Below are 20,492 nucleotides of genomic sequence, written 5' to 3' on the forward strand. Positions count from 1 at the left end.
TAGGCAGATTAGCTCTTACTAGAGCAACTTGTTAAACACTCAGTCTTGTGGTAGCAAGCATGACTTGTCCCCTTAGCTAAGCAGGGTCTGCCCTGGTTGCATATGAATGGGAGACTTGATGTGTGAGCACTGCACGATATTCCCCTCAGGGGATGGAGCCGCTCTGGGAAGAGCAGAAGGTTCCCAAGTTCCCTCCCTGGTTTCTCCATGATAGGGCTGAGAGAGATTCCTGCTTGCAACCTTGGAGAAGCCGCTGCCAGTCTGTGAAGACAATACTGAGCTAGATAGACCAGTGGTCTGACTCAGTATATGGCAGCTTCCTATGTTCCTAATCAGATCAATAATTACCAATATGTTTCTCGGCAAAATACAAAGTGCTGGTCATTACCTTTAAAGCCGTGAATGGCTTAGGTCCGAGTTATCTTAGAGAGTGCCTTCTTCTGCATGATCCCCACGGCACGTTAAGGTCATTTGAGGAGGTCCATCTCCAATTACCACCGGTTCGTCTGGTGGCCACTCAGAGGTGGGCCTTGTCTGTAGCTGTTCCTGGGCTGTGGAATGCACTCCCGGCAGGAATCTGCAATTCGAATTCTTTGCTGCCTCGCTGGTGCCCCAATAATATGCAGTTTAACATACTCCCACCCCACATATTTCTTTCCCCACTCCCCCCTGTATGGGGGAGTGGGGCCAGGCCCACTCGGCGCCTGGCACAGCACAGGCCAACAGCCCAGCAACCACACTACCTGGGACAGACTAAAGAGGCTTTGGAAGCCCCCAGGGGGTGTGGAGACCCTGGACTTCTGCCCAGAGGCCCAGGACTAAGAGCGCCTTTGGTCCCTCCCATACCACACAAAGCTGCTGCCACCGATTGAGGGAGGGAGTAAATGTGCAGATCAGTCTTTCAACATGGCTGCCAGTGGACAATTATTTATACCTCAAAGTAGCAAAATGACTGCTGGTTGCCCCTGGACCTGGCAAAAGCTTCCCAGGTTACATGCTGAAGAACATTAGGAAAAAAAAAGACCAGTAAATAGGTTGCTTTTTAACTTTTATTGATACACAGAATGCATAGGCTACCAAATGTGTGGAACCAAGCCGGGGGCTCCTGGTCCTGCTTCTGTGCCAAAGGAAAGTTAATAATGAGTAAAGGATCCTTTTTTTCTTTTTTTAAGTGCAGCCACAGACAAACTACATAAAAAGAGCCCACAATATAACCCATTTAAATATAAATTCACATACTGCATATGAACATAATTCCAACGTTTCCTTTGCTTTATAACCATAACAGCCACCGGAATAATTTCCAGTTATTTTACAAATGATTATTTCTGTTCCCTCTTTAAATACATGCAGCCATTCATTAGCTCCAGCTGCCTCCATGTAAGCATCTAATCTCATCTACAACATCTTAAAACCGAACTGCATCACTATTTTTGTTCTTTTCTTTTGAGAGAGAGAGAGAGAGAGAGAGAGAGAGAGAGAGAGAGAGAGAGAGAGAGAGAGAGAGAGATTGCTGTATTTCAAGATCTTTGGCAAGTCTTCCCTGAAACCTTGTTTCTGTGCATGCTAGTTTCAGAGATCTTAAATCACATGCTAGCCTTGAATGCCTTTTCCTAGAGAATCTGTCCCCTCACTTTCTTAGACCAACTAAAGCTAGGCAAACCATGCTGTTTGGAGCTATTCACAAACCATTTATGCTAGAGTAGTGCCTGTGCCATGAAGGCATTCCACCTGTGCAACTATGCCATGAGCCAGCCCCTCAGACGTAATAAGGCCCTACATAGTAGGAAAACACTGGGAAAACATACTGTGCAAATGTTTTAAATACAAAATGTTCACACTGAGCAAACATCACACTGTTTGGAGTTAAGCCCCACCTGTTAACATCATCAAAAGAGCTAAATCAAAATTAAGAGAGTACTTCACATTCAGGTGGAGAATGGAAAAGGAAGCCAAATCCTCAGTTGAGTAATGGATTGGCCAGATAAGACCCATTCATGGTTCACTGTAGGGCTGCATGTCTCTGAATCCCTGTCAGAGCTTCCTTGATGGGATGCTTCCAAGGACTGGAGTCCAAGTGTTCCTGGTGAGATGAATGTTGGATGTGGTGGTCTGCACCCACTTTAGGAGGAGATGCTGGGTGCCCAGCACTTTTTGCTTTGCAAAAGGCACTTATGGACTCAGCAAGCATGACTCTGGGCAGCATGGCCTCACTTGGACAGTTGCAGCCTTGCCATCAGTTTGTGTGGGCCAAAGACTACTGCCATTTAAGCATCGCTGCCCAAATCCTTCAGCATGTTGGCACAAACTCTGCACAGAGGCCTCCACGTGCAATTCACAGGACAGGGAACAGATGATCCGAGTGGATTTGGCAGTTTTGTATCCTCTGAAGAAACAAAGAGAGCTGCCAAAACCAAAAGGAGGGGAACACTAAAAGTCGCTGTTGGGTTTACTAGACAAATTAAACAATTATCTTTATACAAAGTGTTTGCGCTCCAGACCAGACTAGATGCAGGGACATCAGATCAGTCTATTTAAACATGAATCTGCTGTAGCTGCACACAATATATAAGGGGGAGGGCCAATTTAAGGAGCAAAATAGGCATATGGGTGAGGAGCATGGACTCCCCGCCCCCCACCCTGCTCCATCTGCTCCTTACCTCCCTGCAGCCTTTCTAGCTGCTCACTTCTGGTTTTGGAGCACAGGAAGAGTAGAAGCGACATCGAGACACAGATCTTTTGCTCTGAAAGAAGATTCTTCCCTTATCTCCACACCGAGTTTATACACATGGATCTGCCACCCTTTCATCTTGTTTGGCCCTCATTTAAGAAGAAATCATTGGGAAGTGGGGAGAGGAAGAAGCGTCGAGAAGCTGAAGTTATGCTTCATGTTTTCATTGTGTAGTGGTACATATATTGGGAATAAGCAAGTGCTAGTGTTATTTCTAAGTAGGCTTATTCCATTAAAGTGCACACTGAGTTTGACTTCAGCGATGGATGCAGTTCAGAAGGCCTGGGGGCCAGTACACACACTCAGAAAATGAGGAGTCCTGGCCACAAGTTAAATGGGAAGGGCGCAATAGCACCCCACCACATCACTTCCACACCCCCACAAAAACCTGATCGTGCATTGCCCCATTTTTTTTGGAGGGGGAAGGATTATGTGAATCAGACCTATGTACACCAGGAGCATGCCCCCACTTTGCTTTGAGGGTGAGGGAAGGGGGCTATGACTCCATCTCCAGGATAGTATGTGAACTATACCTTGGTGCCAGATGAAATATGTGCCCAGCACCACATCTGCTGAAGACAGCACAAAGACAGACAGATGGTATGCAATGCAGACCCCACAACATTTGAAAGAAAGGGCAAAAACTACTAGGAAGTTCTCCTGTGCACTATGTCAGCTTCCATTCATTTCAATGGAACTTGCATAGGAGACCTTCTTGGAGGACTGTGACCAAAAAAACAACCACCAAAAAACAAAAATAACAAACACAGATCTTCATGCATGAGTTTTCCATGCTTACAGAATTATGACAGGAGGCTTTTTGAAGGAATGAGTGCAACCCTGTGTCAAGAGCCCATCAACAGATGTGAGAAGTCAAACTGATTTCAACAGGTTTCAACAGCTGATCCCAACATCTATGATCTATCAAAATTTGTTTCCTTAAAAGAAAAGTGCATGGTATTGTGTGTCTTTGCTCCTTATAAGAAGGAACACTGCAGAAATCTCCTCTGTAATAAATGGTGCTAAAATACAAATATAGAGTTGCTCTAGAGTTCAGAATAAATAGAAAAATACAGCATTTTGCAAATTTGTACATTTGGAATTAAGTACTGTGGAAGGAATATAGCCTATAGAAAAACTGTGGTTGATCATAGTTTAGAAAGATATCATGCAGATATCATGTGTGCAAAATCCCATCATAGCAAAGGTTTTGTCGGGGGTAGGGGGCGTTCTTTACATGTAAACAAGTGGCAGTAACAAAGAAGTAATCCCAAGGCATGCTCTAAGTCATTCAGAAGAATTGTTTAGACATTTAGTCTCTCTGTAGTTACTGTCTGATATGGAAGCTGTTAGTTTAGATCCATTTCATGTTAGGAATGACTACCCTTCTCGGGAAGGAAATGAAGAGAGAAGTAAGCTAGCTCAAAACCCAGATGCTTGGAAGTACAATCCCTTATGAGCTACTCCTGTGTAAGCCCATGAAAATGCAATAGGATTTGTATAAAAGAACATCTGCATACTTGCAGAGTTGTGCCAAAATTTCTATGGGGCTTGCACTGGAGAGGTTCTTGGTAGACAGGGGCCACGCAAGACATGAACCAAAAACTTGATGGAGACAACCACCATGGTTTGGTTTTGGCCAAATGCTTGTTGGGTAGCATTTTGGGTCTTTCAGTGAACACTTTTTGATCCCATTTGCAAATAAAATATACAAAATATCATGATGCTTTGAAAGAATGTTCTTCACTAGATGGGTGTGGAATGGAAAGGAAGGAGGAGAGGAATCCTGGTGTGAAAGACTTGCATGTTGGACAGAAGTTGCTTTGAGTTTTCAGAAGAACATCTGATAGAGTTTCATCTCCAACCTTCACATTCAGAACATCATCATCTTTGGTTTTCAAATACATCCATAATAAGGAATTCAAGCGAGTCACAATCTTCCAACATTATTGAAACCTGTAGCCAAGTACGAGGCATTTGAACTGTCTGTCAAAACCTTCGTAGCATTAACAAAACCAATGGAAACAGGGTAAATGATCTCTACAACAGTTGCATATGTGCCAGTTATAAAACCGATCACTCCAATAGAGGCTATAAATATGTCTTTCAGGATCACCCATAGACTTTGTTTCTCCTTGTAAAAAGTGAGCATTTCAACCAACGGTGGCAAGATTAAGGCCAAAGTGCTGCTGCTTACGGCTCCTACGAAGGAGATGACGATGTCCAGCCGAGGGATCAAAACAGCAAGAGCACCTGAAGAGAAAGACCAGGGGGTGGGGGGCAGAGAGAATAGAGAATGCTTGTTATTTTTGTAGAACAAAAATGACATCTACATGCAGGGAAGTAAACAAGGCTGAATGAGTCACAGCTCTCCAAGCTGGAGGTATTTGATGGTTTGCAAAAACACAGCTAAATTCACTGTACATAGGCATCATAATGGTTGGCATGCCACTTCCTTTAATAGCACCAAACTGATCAAATTGCAAAAAAAGGTAGTAAAGTGGAGGGACATTCTAGGACACATCAAATCAGATATGAACATGTAATTCATAGTGGGGAGCCAGTGTGTATATAAGTTATCTTAGTCACACTTTCTCTTTTTTTAAAAAAGGACAAAGATAGAAAGCCAGTTCCTGGGTTCCTCCATACTGTTGGTACACCTTCTAGCATAACCAAGAAAATAAAATTATTGTGGGGCTATGCAGAGAGCACCATCCAAACTCCATGGCTCTCACTGAGTTATCCGGGGGAAAGTATATATTGTTCAGCACCTTGGATCTAGGGACTTAATAAATAAAAGGCTCATTCACATGGATAGGAACAGGGTAGGACCAACACCCTACCATAGTTTGGGAACTATGCTTGCTCCTGTTTTGTGATTGTGTGCAAGAGAAAAAGCAAGGTCAGAGGGGGAGGAAGTGATAATCTTGGAGAGAGTTGCTGAGATATACAGCGTCCCCTCCTATCTTGGTAAAGTGTTTGACGAGAGAGCCGGATAAGAAGGTGCCCTCCAACCCAGCTCCTCCCTCCCAGACTATCACTCCCTTCCCCTCCAACCTTGCTCCCCCCACCACACTGCTACTAAACTAGAACACTTGTCTTACTCAATACCTAATTGTGTGATTTAGCCTAAAATTAAGTCAACTGCCAGCAATCTGGGGCACCGTTGGCCTCTCTGGACTACAGGGACAGACCTGGCACAATACTGATGTGAAAGCAAGAAAAGCCCTTTCACTTTCTCAGACAAGATACCTGCTTGTTGAGAAACATCGCCCCTGCATGGTGTGCAAAGCCCATGAAGCACCCAAATCCCCCAAGAGGTCCTGCAATATTCTGGTCCTTCCGCTACAGTCATAACTACAGGGATTTTGCTTGTCTTTTTCTTAGCAGTCATTTTCTTAAACTACTACAGAAGATAAAGTAATTTTGGGAACAGGGGAATGAGCCCCTGCTCGCTACACACAGTAATGAAAAGGATGCATCATCTTGCAGTAGCTCAGTCTTGAGCATGGTCTAACTTGCCTGCCTGGACATTTTGCAGCTTTCCACCATGGCCAGAATTCGCTACTGAAATTTCACCCACAATGAAACTCGAAGTATTTCAAGGTTCCTCCACAGATAAACCATCCAAGAGCAGCTTTATATAAGATGCAAAAAGCCCTTGTGAACTCTCTGTGCAGCTGCTTGCATTCAAATGCACTTACCACACACACACACACACACACACACACACACGGTGCTGGTCCATTTGCATGTGTGCCATAGACTGATGGCCCAAGCAAGTGCGCCATTAGCATAGATGTGATAAGAACATTTTAAAAACATGACCAAGTACATGTGGAATGCTTTTATAAAGGATTTCCATGTGGCTTGCATCTTGTATAAATGAAACCAGAGGAATTTCAGTAGCCTAGGCATATTAAAAACAAAGCCCCAAGCTGCAGAATTATTTACATCTACATATAACGCCCCACAGAAGGGGGTAAGCAGATCAATAGGCTGTGTGTTCATTTGGATTTAACACATTCCATTTTATCCCAACAGTTTAATAGCTCCCCCCACTGCCCACACACAAAGCAGAAAACAAAAGTACCATCAAACCATACCAACAACAGGAGATCTGTTCCCCAGCGACCTCATCCCAAACCCGGGGCAACAGTTTCTAAATGCGGCATTTGATAAACAGCTTCTCTCCCATCTTCTACTCCTCACCACCACCCCCAATCTAGGATTAGGTATTTTTGTATAATTCAGATGACTTTAGCAGAAATATTATACAATTGTCCCAGCAGGTGAATGACAACTATGAAATCATCTCATCCTCTTTTAATTAGGCACTAAATCAAAGTTGTTTGATTAGAGGGGAGTTAGTCACAACACATTTCATTACTGCACGTTTGTCACACCCTTCCTCCAAAGTGCTCAGAGCGGTGTATGCAAGTCACCCCCCCACCCCAACCTCCCAGCCGCATGACAGCCTCACAAGCACCCTGTGAGGTGGGTTAGGTTGAAAATGTATCCGAACGTCCCAAGGTCACCCAAAGTTTGTTTGTTTGTTTGTTTAACATATTTTAATACCGCCCCAAACTTACTTCTCTTAATACCGTGCATAATGGGGGAATCTGAATTGCTGCTGCTGGAGAGGAGCAGCATTCCAGGTCCTGGAAGTGAAAATCTACCAAACTGCTGAATTATAACATGGAACCTACTTATAATCTAGCAAGTGACTCATCCGTGGCTTTCTGAACCCACACCAACTGGATTAAATTTGGTTCAGATCAGTTAGGTGGCCCACAAGTTAGACCTCTTGCGCCGCAAACATTCATGTGTCCACCATGTTGGACTGGAGTGGATGACATCATTACAAACTACACCATTGAGGGCACCCCCTGAGGTTCACTCAGGACTTCAAAGCAAGATGTGTAACCAAGGTTTGAAGTTGGCTTACCAAACCAAGTGCTGCTCCCACTGAGGTGTGTGTTGTGTCTGAACCCATGCTCTTTATGAATCTCTGGTTTGTCCTAAGTGAGCCTGCTCCCTTTGCCATGGCAACCAATGGCTGCAAGGTGGTACGAGGCAGGCTGGGATAGCATCCTTACTGGGAAGCCTGGCAAGGGAGTGTACTCCTGGCTCAACTCTGCTATTTCCAACAAACTGAGATATATGATTGCCTGCAGCACCAACTTCAGATTCCTTCCATTTTACAGGATGGGGATACCTCAGGTTCCATGTTGTGTGTGAAACCAGCTTGCAACATTGTCCTGAAGGGTAACTTGTATTTTTGTCACAGGAGTGAATGGCAGCCACTCACATGGAAAAAAATAATAATAAAAGGGGTATACTTTGAGAGCCAAATCAAATATCCATTTATTTCCACACTCCCTGCTTTTCATCTGTACATTCAAATGAAACAGCCATCTAAAGTATGTCAAACTGTCAGGAACTAAGACAGAGATACTCTACTAACAAATGGCATCTTGAAACGTTAAAGAACAAGTTTTTCTAGTAAGAACTAATCTGCCTACTTTCCTTTCACTATCCCTACCAGTATTCTCTCTAATTTTTTTCATCTGCGCGCGGAATGAATTTTGTTCTGGGCAAAGTGTGTCAAGGCAGTGTGTGTGCACATGCATTCAGAATGGGGCATTCCTGATTCAATCTGAGCGAGATCTAAAATTAACTGAGCAGAAATTAAAAAAATTATGAGCACATGGATGTGTGCACACCTTAGAGGGAACACTGATCCCTACAAATGGATTACATTTGGTTCAAATCAGTTAGGTAGTCCACCAGTTAGCCCACCTGCACTTCAAATGTTTATGCGTACACCATCTTGAATTGGGGTAGATGACATCATCAGAAACTATGCCATTGGGGCAAACCTACATGCCCCTCCATCTCTTGCAAATTTGGTTGCCACACAACAGCTAGGTGGTCACAAGTTAGCCCATTTGCATTTCAAAAGTGTACGTGTCCTTCATCTTGAATTTGGGATAGATGACATAACCACAAACTACACCATTGAGGTTTCCCTATGTGTCCTACAACTGTACTTAATTTGGTTCATATTGGTCCAGGCATTCTGAAGTTGACGGAGGGGACACACACACAGGCACACATGCAGAATGCTGGGTGATCTCATAAGCCTACTGGAAAGTAGGCTAAAAAGGCTTAAGTCAGTTTTCGGGGAAGTGAACAGACTGTTAAGAGATATTTTTTAAAAACACTCAAATGGTTATTTTGGTCTTGTTTCCAATCCAATTAATGTTTTTCAACCCCTTTGCTTCTGTAAGAACTATGCACAAAAGAACTAGTCTCACAAGCCCAACAAGAGAGAAGGCCATATTCATGTGCTTTGGGAAATGAACTTTATCCATGCAGCATATAGTGCTTGCCCCACTAGAGACAGCATTAACGTGTAGATGGAACCACTAACATCTTAAGGTCTGGCTAGTGAGATTAATGTCTCCATACTCCTGCATGATGTTTGAGCACAATGTTGAAATATGCTTGCATCTGAATGGCAAAAATCCATTGATAAATATGTGGGAAGCTGAAGCAACAGGTATAGCTGTATATTTATTATGCTGCTAGTTAAGTGGATGTGGTGGGTGTAATCATTAACTATGAATTGTTAGCAGCAATAATAGACCTCCTTCCTTTCTCCACAAGTGACTACAATCAAGTTCAGATTATTCATTAGTTTTGTTAAATTGGGATGTTTGAAAAAGGTTCTTGGTGATTACGAAAATAATGAGAAAATCATTTACTTAAGTTTATTTTTCTGGTAAAGCACCTGAAATATAATGTTAACATTTTCAATAAATATGCCCTTATCCGGAAAAAGAGGGACAAGAACAGCCAAGTAGAAGTAGTTTGTAGAGGACACCAAATTAATTGGCCTGCATGGCACATTTTCATTGCCTCAAAACCATGGATGGGGGAAGAAGAGAGGGACTACTATGGAAGGTTACCCTTTTTTATCCTTTCCATCAATCAAACTTGGCTTCCGTCCCACCACTAAATATCCCCTAAAGCTGCAGCTCATTGTAACAAATAAAATACAGTTTGCCTGAAGATGTTGGCCCTGGATTTTCTGGTACATTGGTCCTATCTCATGCCTGAACACAGGAAATTATGAACTTTTTCATTTGCGAAATGGCATGGATATGATTTTGTTACTTAATCGGCAGCATTCAACATGGGAATTCTCAACACCTCACTGCCAAGCACAAATATCACTCAGGGCTATCCTACATTGGCCAAAGGGGTACTATGTGAGAGGAGAGCTGATCTTATTTATTTTTATTTTTATTTATTGTTAAATTTATACCCCGCCTTTTATTAAGAAAATCTCAAGGCGGCTATCTTGCAGTAGCGAGTATGAACTGTCTCCTTGGCTGATGGTGATTTCTGTGGCCCCTATGGTGTAGAGGTGCTCTTCAAGGTGTTTTGGAATTGCACCTAGGGCGCCAATTACCACTAGGATTATTTGGGTCTTGTTCTGCAACAGCCTTTCAATTTCAATTTGTAGATCTTTGTATTTGGTGATTTTTTCTATTTCTTTTTCTTCTATTCTGCTATCCCCTGGTATTGCTATGTCGATTATTTTGACTTGTTTTTCTTTCTTCTCGACTACAGTTATATCTGGTGTATTGTGTGGCAGATGTTGGTCTGTTTGTAGTCGGAAGTCCCATAATATTTTTGCAACTTCCAACTACAAACAGACATGATGATGATGATGATGATGATGATGATGATGATGATGATGATTAACAACATGATGATGCAGTAGTATTTATTTATTTATTATTTATTTATTTGATTTATATACCGCCCTTCCAAAATGGCTCAGGGCGATTTACAATTAAAACAAACCACTAAAACAATAAAGAGCTAAAACAAATTAAAAACAATATAACAACAATTAACAATTTTAAAACATTTTAAAACAACAATTAAACAATTATAGTGATTAAAAGCCCTAAAATCGGGTTAGAATATTAAAGCAGATTTAAAAACTCTGGAAAGCCAGGCCAAACAAATACGTTTTAAGGGCTCTCCTGAAGACTAATAGAGAATTCAAATTGTGGATTTCCACAGGGAGCGCATTCCACAGCCCCGGAGCAGCTATAGAGAAGGCCTGCCTTCAAGTCGCCACCAGATGAGCTGGTGGTAACTGGAGACAAACCTAATCAGATGACCTTAATGTGCGGTGGGGGATCACGCAGAAGATCCCCAGCCCCAGTAGTAGTATGCTCCCAATTTTCACTTGTGTGTGAGCAACAATTTAGGAGGAGGGGGGAGTGACTGTGTGTGTGGCAGGAGCTGGGTAGGCCGGTACTTCCCTACCCAACTTTCATCTGCATCATGTTACCAAGGTAAGACAGAAAGCTATCCTGCCCAGCTCCTGCCTCACACACAATCACTCTCCCCTTCTCCTACCCAGTTGTTTGCTCACACAGAAGCGAAAACTGGAAGCGTGCACAGCTCCCAAATCTGGGTAGGACTCTTGTTTTCAATTGTATGAACAGTCTTAGTGAGTAGCAACCAGATTAAGTTAGCCATCACTAAATCCCATTGAAAGTATGGAATTTGTTACTCATGAGTAATTTAAGCTCCATTAATTTCAATGGGATTCAGTCATGACTAACATGCCCATTGAAATCAATGGTGCTCCATCATGAGTAATGTGGTCTGGATACTATCCAATTTCTTTCAAAAGTTGTGAGTTTAATCTTTTTTACAGTTATAATTTACTGATTATCTTCATTCATTTATATCCCATTTTCCTACAACAGTCCCTTTGTTGTATATGGCACTTTGACCGACCGACCGACCAGCCAACCAACCAATCATTAAAAACAAAAAATGATATACACAATCTTCCTAAAGACTATGAGTAGCACCATTCACACAGACTTAGACAACAGATTGGGGTTCAACGCCCATGTAAAAACAAGCAGACACAAATAGGACAGATTTCCTGGAAGGGAATTCCAGATTTTTGGAATCCGCACTAGAATGTCTCTGTCATGAAGAGGAGTGGGATCAGTCACGCCCATCTTGCAATCATTCACCAGTTTTAAGCATTGCTGTTTTAGAGCAATTTAAAAAAAAATCCATAGTGTGAATTGACAAAGAGTAATAAAGGCAACAGCATAGCATCTATCTATCTATCTATCTAATTCTCTAAGATGTACCCATGGCTAATCCCATGCATGGCAGCTCTCGCGATAGTTCGGAAAACTGCCAGATAGCCATGGGACAGGTGGGAGGGTAGAAAATGGCGGCTGCAGTGGTGGTGGCTGGCTGAAGAAAACGGTGGACAGGCAGCCGCCTCAGGATAGCGAGAGGGCAGTAGATGAGCAGCAACTGGGTGGCCAGTGGGCAGCCAGAAAACAGCGGTGGCAGTAAAGCAGGCAGTGCAAAAGAAGATGGGGGTGGTGGGCAGGTAAGAAGAAGAAGCGGGCTGAGAGTGGGAGGAGAAGACGGCAGCGACAAGCAGCCAAAAAAGCGGGGGTGGATGGGGTGGGGTGGGGGGAGAAGGTGGTGGCAGTGAACTAGGGGCGCAGAAGCTATGTGCCAGATTGGCTAGTACAACAAGTATTCCTGGAACCATATTGTTTCTTGAAAGCTTAGAGGGGATTGCACAGTGGAGAAAATCAATAATGTGCTTGGCTGCCCACCATTACCCGTTTCCGCCAGAATGCCCAGCCTCTAGGGAGCATCAGAAATTTCCTAGGACGTACTATCCATACAAGGAACTGCTTGGCCACAGTGCTGACCCAGGACATTTTGCTGCCTGAAGCTTAGCAGTCTGCTTCACCCTGCTCCATGGTAGGGCTGGCCCACAGCTTTGTCCAATAGGCCACAATGAGACCTTGTGTCCCTAGAGCATGCTCTAGAATCCTTGTGAACATGCAAGGACTCTACACCAAATGCAGATAGACTCCTCAGCAAACCGATCAATTTGGAGAGGCTTCTCTGACAGCAGGATATGGGAGGCATACAGGCTGCTTTCCTTTGCTTACCTCCATGGGGAAAGAGGAGCAACTGTGCAGCTAGATAATGCTGAACCAGCATTCTCACAGGCTGTTTGAAAAGAGAACTTAATTAACTAGAAAAATAATTATATCAACTAGGTTAATATAATTAGAATAGGGACTTGTGATCCCAACAGGAGGTCAGAAAAGGGGAATGCGGATGCACTTTCTTGCTCAGAGTCATTGTTCTACTGTAGGGAAATGCTGAAATGTTCTTCAATTTGATTAGTTTGTTCCAGCCCACAAGAAAGTAAGAACTACCCTGCTAGATCAGGCCAAGAGGCCTATTTAGTCCAGCATTCCGTTCCCACTACAGTCAACCTGATGCCTCAGGGAAGCCCTCAAGCAGGAAGTGAAGGCATGTCCTTTCTCCTGACCTTGCTTCCCTGCAACTGGTATTCAGAGACATCCCCGTTAGGGAGATGGGGTCTTAGCTCAGTAGTGAAGCATCCGCTCTGGAAACAGAAGATCACAGGTTCTATCTCCTGCATCTTCAGGTAGGGATGGGAAGGACTCCTGTCTGAAACCTTGGAAAGCTACTGTCAGTCAGTGTAGCGAATACTGAGTTTGGTGAACCAATAGTCTGACTTGGTATAAGGCAGGTTCTTATGTGAACATAATGAGGTCATTCACACAATCAAAAACTGTGCTCTACCTGGGTTTGGGAACTGTGTGTGCTCCCAGTTTTTGGTTGTGTGGGAACAAGGTAGGAGGAAACTGTGTAGAAGTGATTGTGTGGAAGCAAGTTAGGAAGGAAAGCTACCCAGGTTTCCTCCTACCTTGCTTCCACACAACTGAAAACTGGGAATACATACAGCTCTCAAACCCGAGTAAAAAACAGTTTTTGATTGTGTCAGTTACCTCAATGACACTGAACTGGAGGCAACATATAGTCATTAATAACTAGTAGGCATTGATAGACGTGTCTTTCATAAGTTTAATCACCTCTTCAAGCCATCTAAGACAGTGGTCCATACCATGTCTTGTGGTGGTTTATTTCAGCACTTCCTTTTGTCCATCCTAAAGTCTCCTGCCAATCAGCTTCATTAGACACTCCTGGTTCTAGGGTTGTGAAAGAGGGAGAAAAACACTGCCCACTTTCTCCACACCAGGAATTCATCTCACAGAATAGCTGCTCACATCCTGATTAAATTACTCAAACATCAGAGTAACTACTGAGTAGTTACTGTCCTTTAGAGTAACTACTGAGTAACGTAGTCTAGATGTTAGCCAGTGTCTTCCACCAGCTCACACATCAGGTAACATCTTCTGTTTGGTGAGACCTTCGGATTCACAACGTATCTAAAATATGAAGCAACCGAGAATTTAGAGAATGCTTCAGAAGCCAAAATAAGTTTAAAACAAGTTGTTCTAGTAAGAACTAATCAGCCTACTTTCCTTTCACTGTCTCTACAATTGGACTAAATCTGGTTCAAATCAAGGTCCACAAGTTAGGTCCTCTGGCATCTCAAATGTTCAGGTGTCTGCCATCTTGGATCGAGGTGGATGACATCATTACAAACTACACCATGGAGGTTTCCCTGTGTGTCGCTCACTGCAACTGTACCCAATTCGGTTCAAATGGGTTAAGCAGTCCACAAATTAGCCCGCTTGTGCATCAATGTTCATGGAGCCGCCATCTTGAATTGGAGTGGATGATATCATCACACACCATGCCCTTAGAGCATCCCTATGTGTCCCTACAGCTGTAGCAGATTTGGTTCAAATCGGTTAGGTGGTTCACAAGTTAGCCCACTTGTGCCTCAAAGGTTTATGCACCCACCATTTTGAATTGGGGTGGATGACATCGACACAAACTAAGCCATTGAGGTGTCCCTTTGTGTCCCTACAACTGTACCCAATTTGGTTCATATTGGTCCCGGTGTTGCAAAGTTGATTGGGGGGGGGATACACACAAACAGCCACACACACATACCGAAGAGGTTCAACTTGATTGCCACTGGCCATTCCTGCTACCTTAGCTCTCTCTTGAGAGTTGCCCCATGCCAAGCCTTTAGCAACTACTCTGTTCTGCTCCCTGCAGGGAAAGTGAGGAAATGAGCAGCAATCATCCAGGAACAGAAGTTGGAAATCTTCTGAACAGTGGTGGCCTTACCACCACTACTACCAGGTTAGTAGGGAGAGGCCTGGTTAGGTAATGGTGGCTGAATGCCCTCGCCTCTTACCCACTGCCTGAGCAGATCACCACTCTGGACCTCAATGAAAAGCTGACCCTGATGTTAGACTTGCAACAAGCTTGTAGGGTATGTTAAGCTCTAGGAGAGAGTCATTTGCCAAGAACCTCCTGCATGAGCCAAACAGGGATTTAGGCTCACATTCTCCATGCCCAAAGCCAAATGCCATTATGCCATACTGGAAAGGGGGGGGAGAATTAAAGCAGTAATACCCATGAGTAGCACTTGCTTTACAAGCTCTTCAGCATCACAGTTTGCAAGAATCAAGATTCTGAAATGCACTAGAAGCTTGCTAACCTCAAGGGTACAGTAAGCAAGAAATGCAGCTTGGTTTCTAGTTGCTCCCATGTTCTCAGCATTCCCGCTTCATGCTTTATGCCTTCTGTTAAAGACACCCCTTTAGTGCCACAGAGACATAAGATTTGGGCAGTATAAAAATATGTTAAATAAATAGTGCAACAAAGTCTCAGGGGTCTTTAAAGTTCCAGATGTTGTAAACAAAGACAACAGAGGAGATGTGTTTTCTGTAGTCTGTTTCCTTGGTAAGTGGGGTAGTAAAATGAATAAACGAGAATACAAAGTAGTAACTTGTTAAAAAAAAAAAGTAATCACCCAGATTTAACTAATGATCACTGAATACACAAAATGGAACTGAAATATGGAGCAGCAGCAACTTGTAAAAAAGAAATTGCTGCTGAGAAGGCCCCAAATCAATACAGAACTTATAACTTTCCTTTTAGCACCAAACATATTACAAGAAATATAGTGAGCATTCAGCTGCTTTTGCCAAGAATTGGTCCAACTCAAGATCTTATTCTGTAGTACATATTATTCAATATGCAGAGCCATAGTACCATTGTAACAAACGAAACCACCACCACCAATCAAATCTGGTCACACAGAACTCAATACAAGCAAACCCTTGTCACATACAAATTCATACACGAACCAGTAAATTAAAAAGTTTCCCCTTACAGTCAGTTGCTATCGTCTTCAGACAGTTAGCCCATATCTTCAGGGTTGACAAGGCATACGACGCTATACATAGAGATGTCCCTGCATCATGATCTGATAACAGAAGCAGCACTTTATTCTCCTCCAAATCTAGCCAGTAGAAATTTCTCTTTATATTTCTCTTGTACTTATAAAGACAGTGGAGCAAATAATGGGGCAAATAATAGGGTTGTTTAACCTAAACAGCTTAGGTCCTGAGTATTTAAGAGAAAGAGGCAGGTCTCACGATCAGCGAGACCCACTTTTGCTGGTTTTGCGGGGAGAGCGGGCTAAGCCCACTCTCCCCACAGATGAGGGCCGCGCCCACATTGCTGGCTCCGTGACGAGCCGGCAGGGGCTGGGGAGTTTGGGGGCAGCACGGCCCCCGGAAGCTCCAGTATGCCCTGCGCAAGCACGCAGGGCATACTGGAGAGACCCCCCTGAGCCGGAAGGTTGCTTTTCAGCCTCCCACCGGGGGTCTACTTGTGAGTAGCCACGGTGCGGAGCCGCACCATGGCTACTCACGATTTTAAAAACCGGGTTTGTGGAGCGCTCACTCCACAAACCTGGTTTAAGGGGTGGGCTATTTGAGCGGGTTACCTGCTCAGGAACCACCAGGCTCCCAGCCGAGCCCGGTGGTTCCCACAGTGGGACGAAATCGGGCTAGCAGAGGCTAGCCTGATTTCATCCCATCATGTGAATGGCCTCGAGATGTTCTTCACCATGAAGCCATTGAGATAAGTCTGGAGAGTTTTGTCTGCAGTTGCCACCAGCTCATCTGGTAGCTACACAGAGAAGGGCCTTCTCTGTTGCTGCCCCAAGACTCTGGAATGTTCTCCCTGCTGAAATAAGAGCCTCCCCCTCTGACAACTTTTTAAAAGTCTCTAAAGACTCATTTTTTCACCCAAGCTTTTTAACTTGACTGTGGTTCTAAACTGTTTTAAGGTTTTCATTTTTGTTTTAATTTGTGTTATGCTATAAACCTCCCAGAGATGGAGTGGTCTACACATTTGCTAAATAAATAAAATAAATAAATCTTCAACCCGAGAATGGCAACAAATACAAAACTTTTGCACCAATGGAATCTGACGGTATCTACTATCAGTCACTGCACCTGAAGATCTTATTCATTACACACAATTATGTCAGTTTAATTGAACCGTCTTAACTCCTGTACCATCCATAAAAAGCAAGAGAAAGGATTCCTCTGGGCTTGCCAATAGCAATGCACCTAGTTGCTGGATAATTCTTATACCTCCCAGTGATCCAAGTTAGGAGACTGTAAATTGTAAGACAGCTGGCTCTCCCCCACCCCTTCCGCCCCGGTCTCTCAATGACTTAACTATATTTGCATGGACGGCAAATATAGGCCTAAGTTAACAGGCTGGGCTAGTAACTATGGCAGAGAGGGGCCACAGCTTAGTGGTAAAGCACATGCATTGCACACAAAAGGCTTCTTGACATCTTGAGTTATAAGACTCAGGTTACAGGTGATGGGAAAAGCTTCTGCCTTAAGACCCTGGAGACCCATTGCCAGTCAAAGGCAATTCTAAGTTAGATGGACCAATGTTCAGCTTACTATAAGGCAGCTTCATGTGCTGAACCTTGGTGGATTTGCTGTAAAGGGACCAGTTGGGACATTTGTAGAACTAGAATATATAAGAATGACCTTGTTAGATCAGGTCTGGTCAGGTCAAGGCTTCATCTAGTCTACCATTCCGTTTTCAGCAGCCAGTGCTTTAGTTCATGAGCCAGGCCCACATGTTTTGGTCATCGGTACCATCGGGGGGGGTGAATTCCCATAGTGATTTTTGGCAACCTCTACCACCCTAGAGATGAAAAATAGCACTGTGGTACTTACAGCTTCCTGTCTGTTATCACCCCTTCTTATTCTTACTCCAATTAGGATAACATTGCAGTCATTTTTGCACAGAAGGGAGGGTTAGGGTTGGCTTAGGGTCCCAACGAACAAGTGGTTGTACTTTCTTTGGAGGACATGCCAAAAATTTTGATTTCCATTCCTCTGACATCGATAAAATTTTATAGCAGTTTTTGCATTTTAGAAACTGGTAGAAGCTTTTGAAACACCATTGCACATTTGGCCACTGCAGACCTCATGGTCAGAACAATAACAACATGAAAGCTTTGCAATACTTTCACCTTTCAGTGTGTTTTCACCTATTTTCCATCTCTAGGAGCGTAGACCCTGTCAAAAATCTCAAGGAGCATTCATTCCCCCAGCTGGCACAAACCACCTCAGCTGCCTCATGTACTACCCCTGGATGAAGAGGAGAGCTGGTCTTGTGGTAGCAAGTATGACTTGTCCCCTTAGCTAAGCAGGGACCACCCTGGTTGCATATGAATGAGAGACTTGATGTGTGAGCACTGGAAGATATTCCCCTCGGGGATGGAGCCGCTCTGGGAAGAGCAGAAGGTTCCAGGTTCCCTTCCCAGCAGCATCTCCAAGATAGGGCTGAGCAAGATTCCTGCCTGCAACCTTGGAGAAGCCACTGCCAGTCTGTGTAGACAGTACTGAGCTAGATGATGGTCTGACTCAGATGGCAGCTTCCTCCTATGTTCCTATGATGCTTACAAGCAGGGTATGGAGGCAACAGATTTCCAACCTGTCCTCGCATTTCTCCAAACATGGAGGTTCCATTTAACTATCCTGGTTTGATACCCTTCTCTCCCACAGATTTCTCTAATTCCTTTTTAAAGTCATCCAATCTAGTGCCATCACCACATCTGGTCCTCAGAGTCCTAGAACTAAGAGGGAGGAGGAGGATTTGGGCTCTGCATAGATGTCTGTTGTTAAACCAGAAAGGAAAAGACACTCTGCACGTCCTTTGAAAACTACTACCTCATGTGGAGACTTGATATAGAAAATAGGTCCCATAGTCCAATTAAACCCTACCTTCCAAAGGGTTCACATCATCCAAGCCCAACACAGGACTAGAGTCAGCATACCACAGATAAAAAGATTCATGTCCATGCAGACATAAAACAGGGGGCGGAAATCCAACAACAGAACCTATGTTCTTTTTTTTTAATATAACAGCATTTTTGCTAGATGTCCTTCAAAGGGAGCAAATTAATTCAATCTACTCAACTTTTAATATTAACTACTATACATTTATTCCATAAGAACTGAACGTGTGGGGGCAGAATGACTGTGAAAAACACCTCCAGCAGGAGTTATAATTATGATCCTTTATCCCTTAGGCTTCTTACATTAACATTTCATAACCAAAATTTTTACATCTCTTCCTATTAAGGGTAATTAAAAAAAGAACCAATGACAAGAGCGGTGGTGTTTTGTTTTGTTTTAATTATTAAAGAGAAACCTCCCTTTTCTACCCAGTTCTTTTGCTAGTAGAAGAACATATTAGGGTAGCAAAAAAGTGATGTTGATACTTGGGGATAATTTATTTTCTCTAATTGCCCCCTCAGGACTAAAATGTATTTAATAAGAGATTAAGAAGAAGAATAAACATCTAAAGATATTAAAGAAGTCGCGGAATATGAAGGATCTCTCTGGGGTGCCTCTGGTTAAGTCTCCCATTTTCTCATTAATAATTTTGAACCTGCAAGTATCCTGGCTGTATGTCTTTAGCTTTCATCAGAAGAAGGCACTACTACTATGGCTAGAATGGGGCCTCCAGGCACATGGCCACCCCTGAGCATGAGAGGACAAGCATCCCCTGGACACCGTGGCCCTGAGCACTTCCGGGGGGTGCCAGAGACTCTCCCGGCTTTCCCCCATACCTTTGGGGGGCTGCCCAAGTAGTTCATCTGTCCCAATGTTGGGCACACTGTACTAGGCGCTTTATTCAGTCACCATTGGGTTCAGACAGGCAGCGAAAGAACTCATTCACCACGAACCCAACAGTGTGTGATGAAATGCCCAGTGCAGCAGACAGCTTGCCGGTGGCGACCGTCACATGCAGGAGGTGTAGCTGGTGCGCACTAGAGTGCGCACACATACAACCACAAGGGAACGGGGCCCACCGGCAAAGTCCCTACGCTCCTGGTGGCCTCTCAGGGTGCTGAGCTCAGGAACTGTTACTTTTTGAGGAATGGTGGGTTAGAGCCCATTCCTTTGGGGTTTGTTTTTCACAAGTACATGCATTACACGGGTTTGAGAAGCAAACAAAGAAAAAGACTCACGGGGGAGAGGAGAGCTCGTCTTGTGGTAGCAAGCATGACTTGTCCCCATAGCTAAGCAGGGTCTGCCCTGGTTGCATATGAATGGGAGACTGGATGTGTGAGCACTGCAAGATATTCCCCTCAGGGGATGGAGCTGTTCTGGGAAGAGCAGAAGGTTCAAAGTTCCCTCCCTGGCTTCTCCAAGATAGGGCTGAGAGAGATTCCTGCCTGCAACCTTGGAGAAGCCACTGCCAGTCTGTGAAGACAATACTGAGCTAGATAGACCAGTGGTCTGACTCAGTATATGGCAATTTCCTATGTTCCTATGAGACAGTAACCAAGCTTAATTTCTCTTAGCCTGGTGCACAAACATGCCCCTCC

General features: G+C 43.8%; 1 protein-coding gene across 6 annotated transcripts in view; it reads right to left on the reverse strand.

The window, feature by feature from the left end:
- Positions 1-1,484: 1,484 nt before the first annotated feature.
- Positions 1,485-20,492, reverse strand: part of SLC36A4 (solute carrier family 36 member 4) — a 183,861-nt gene continuing 164,853 nt past the window's right edge. For all 6 annotated transcript variants that reach the window (XM_053311400.1, XM_053311398.1, XM_053311401.1 and 3 more), the window contains one exon: positions 1,485-4,984. In XM_053311400.1, coding sequence (XP_053167375.1) covers positions 4,662-4,984 — 323 coding nt within the window. In that variant the 3' untranslated portion in view covers positions 1,485-4,661. The remainder of the gene's footprint in view (positions 4,985-20,492) is intronic.

This window comes from Hemicordylus capensis, chromosome 3, assembly GCF_027244095.1.
Source record: "Hemicordylus capensis ecotype Gifberg chromosome 3, rHemCap1.1.pri, whole genome shotgun sequence".
In the NCBI taxonomy this organism is placed as follows: Eukaryota; Metazoa; Chordata; class Lepidosauria; order Squamata; family Cordylidae; genus Hemicordylus; species Hemicordylus capensis.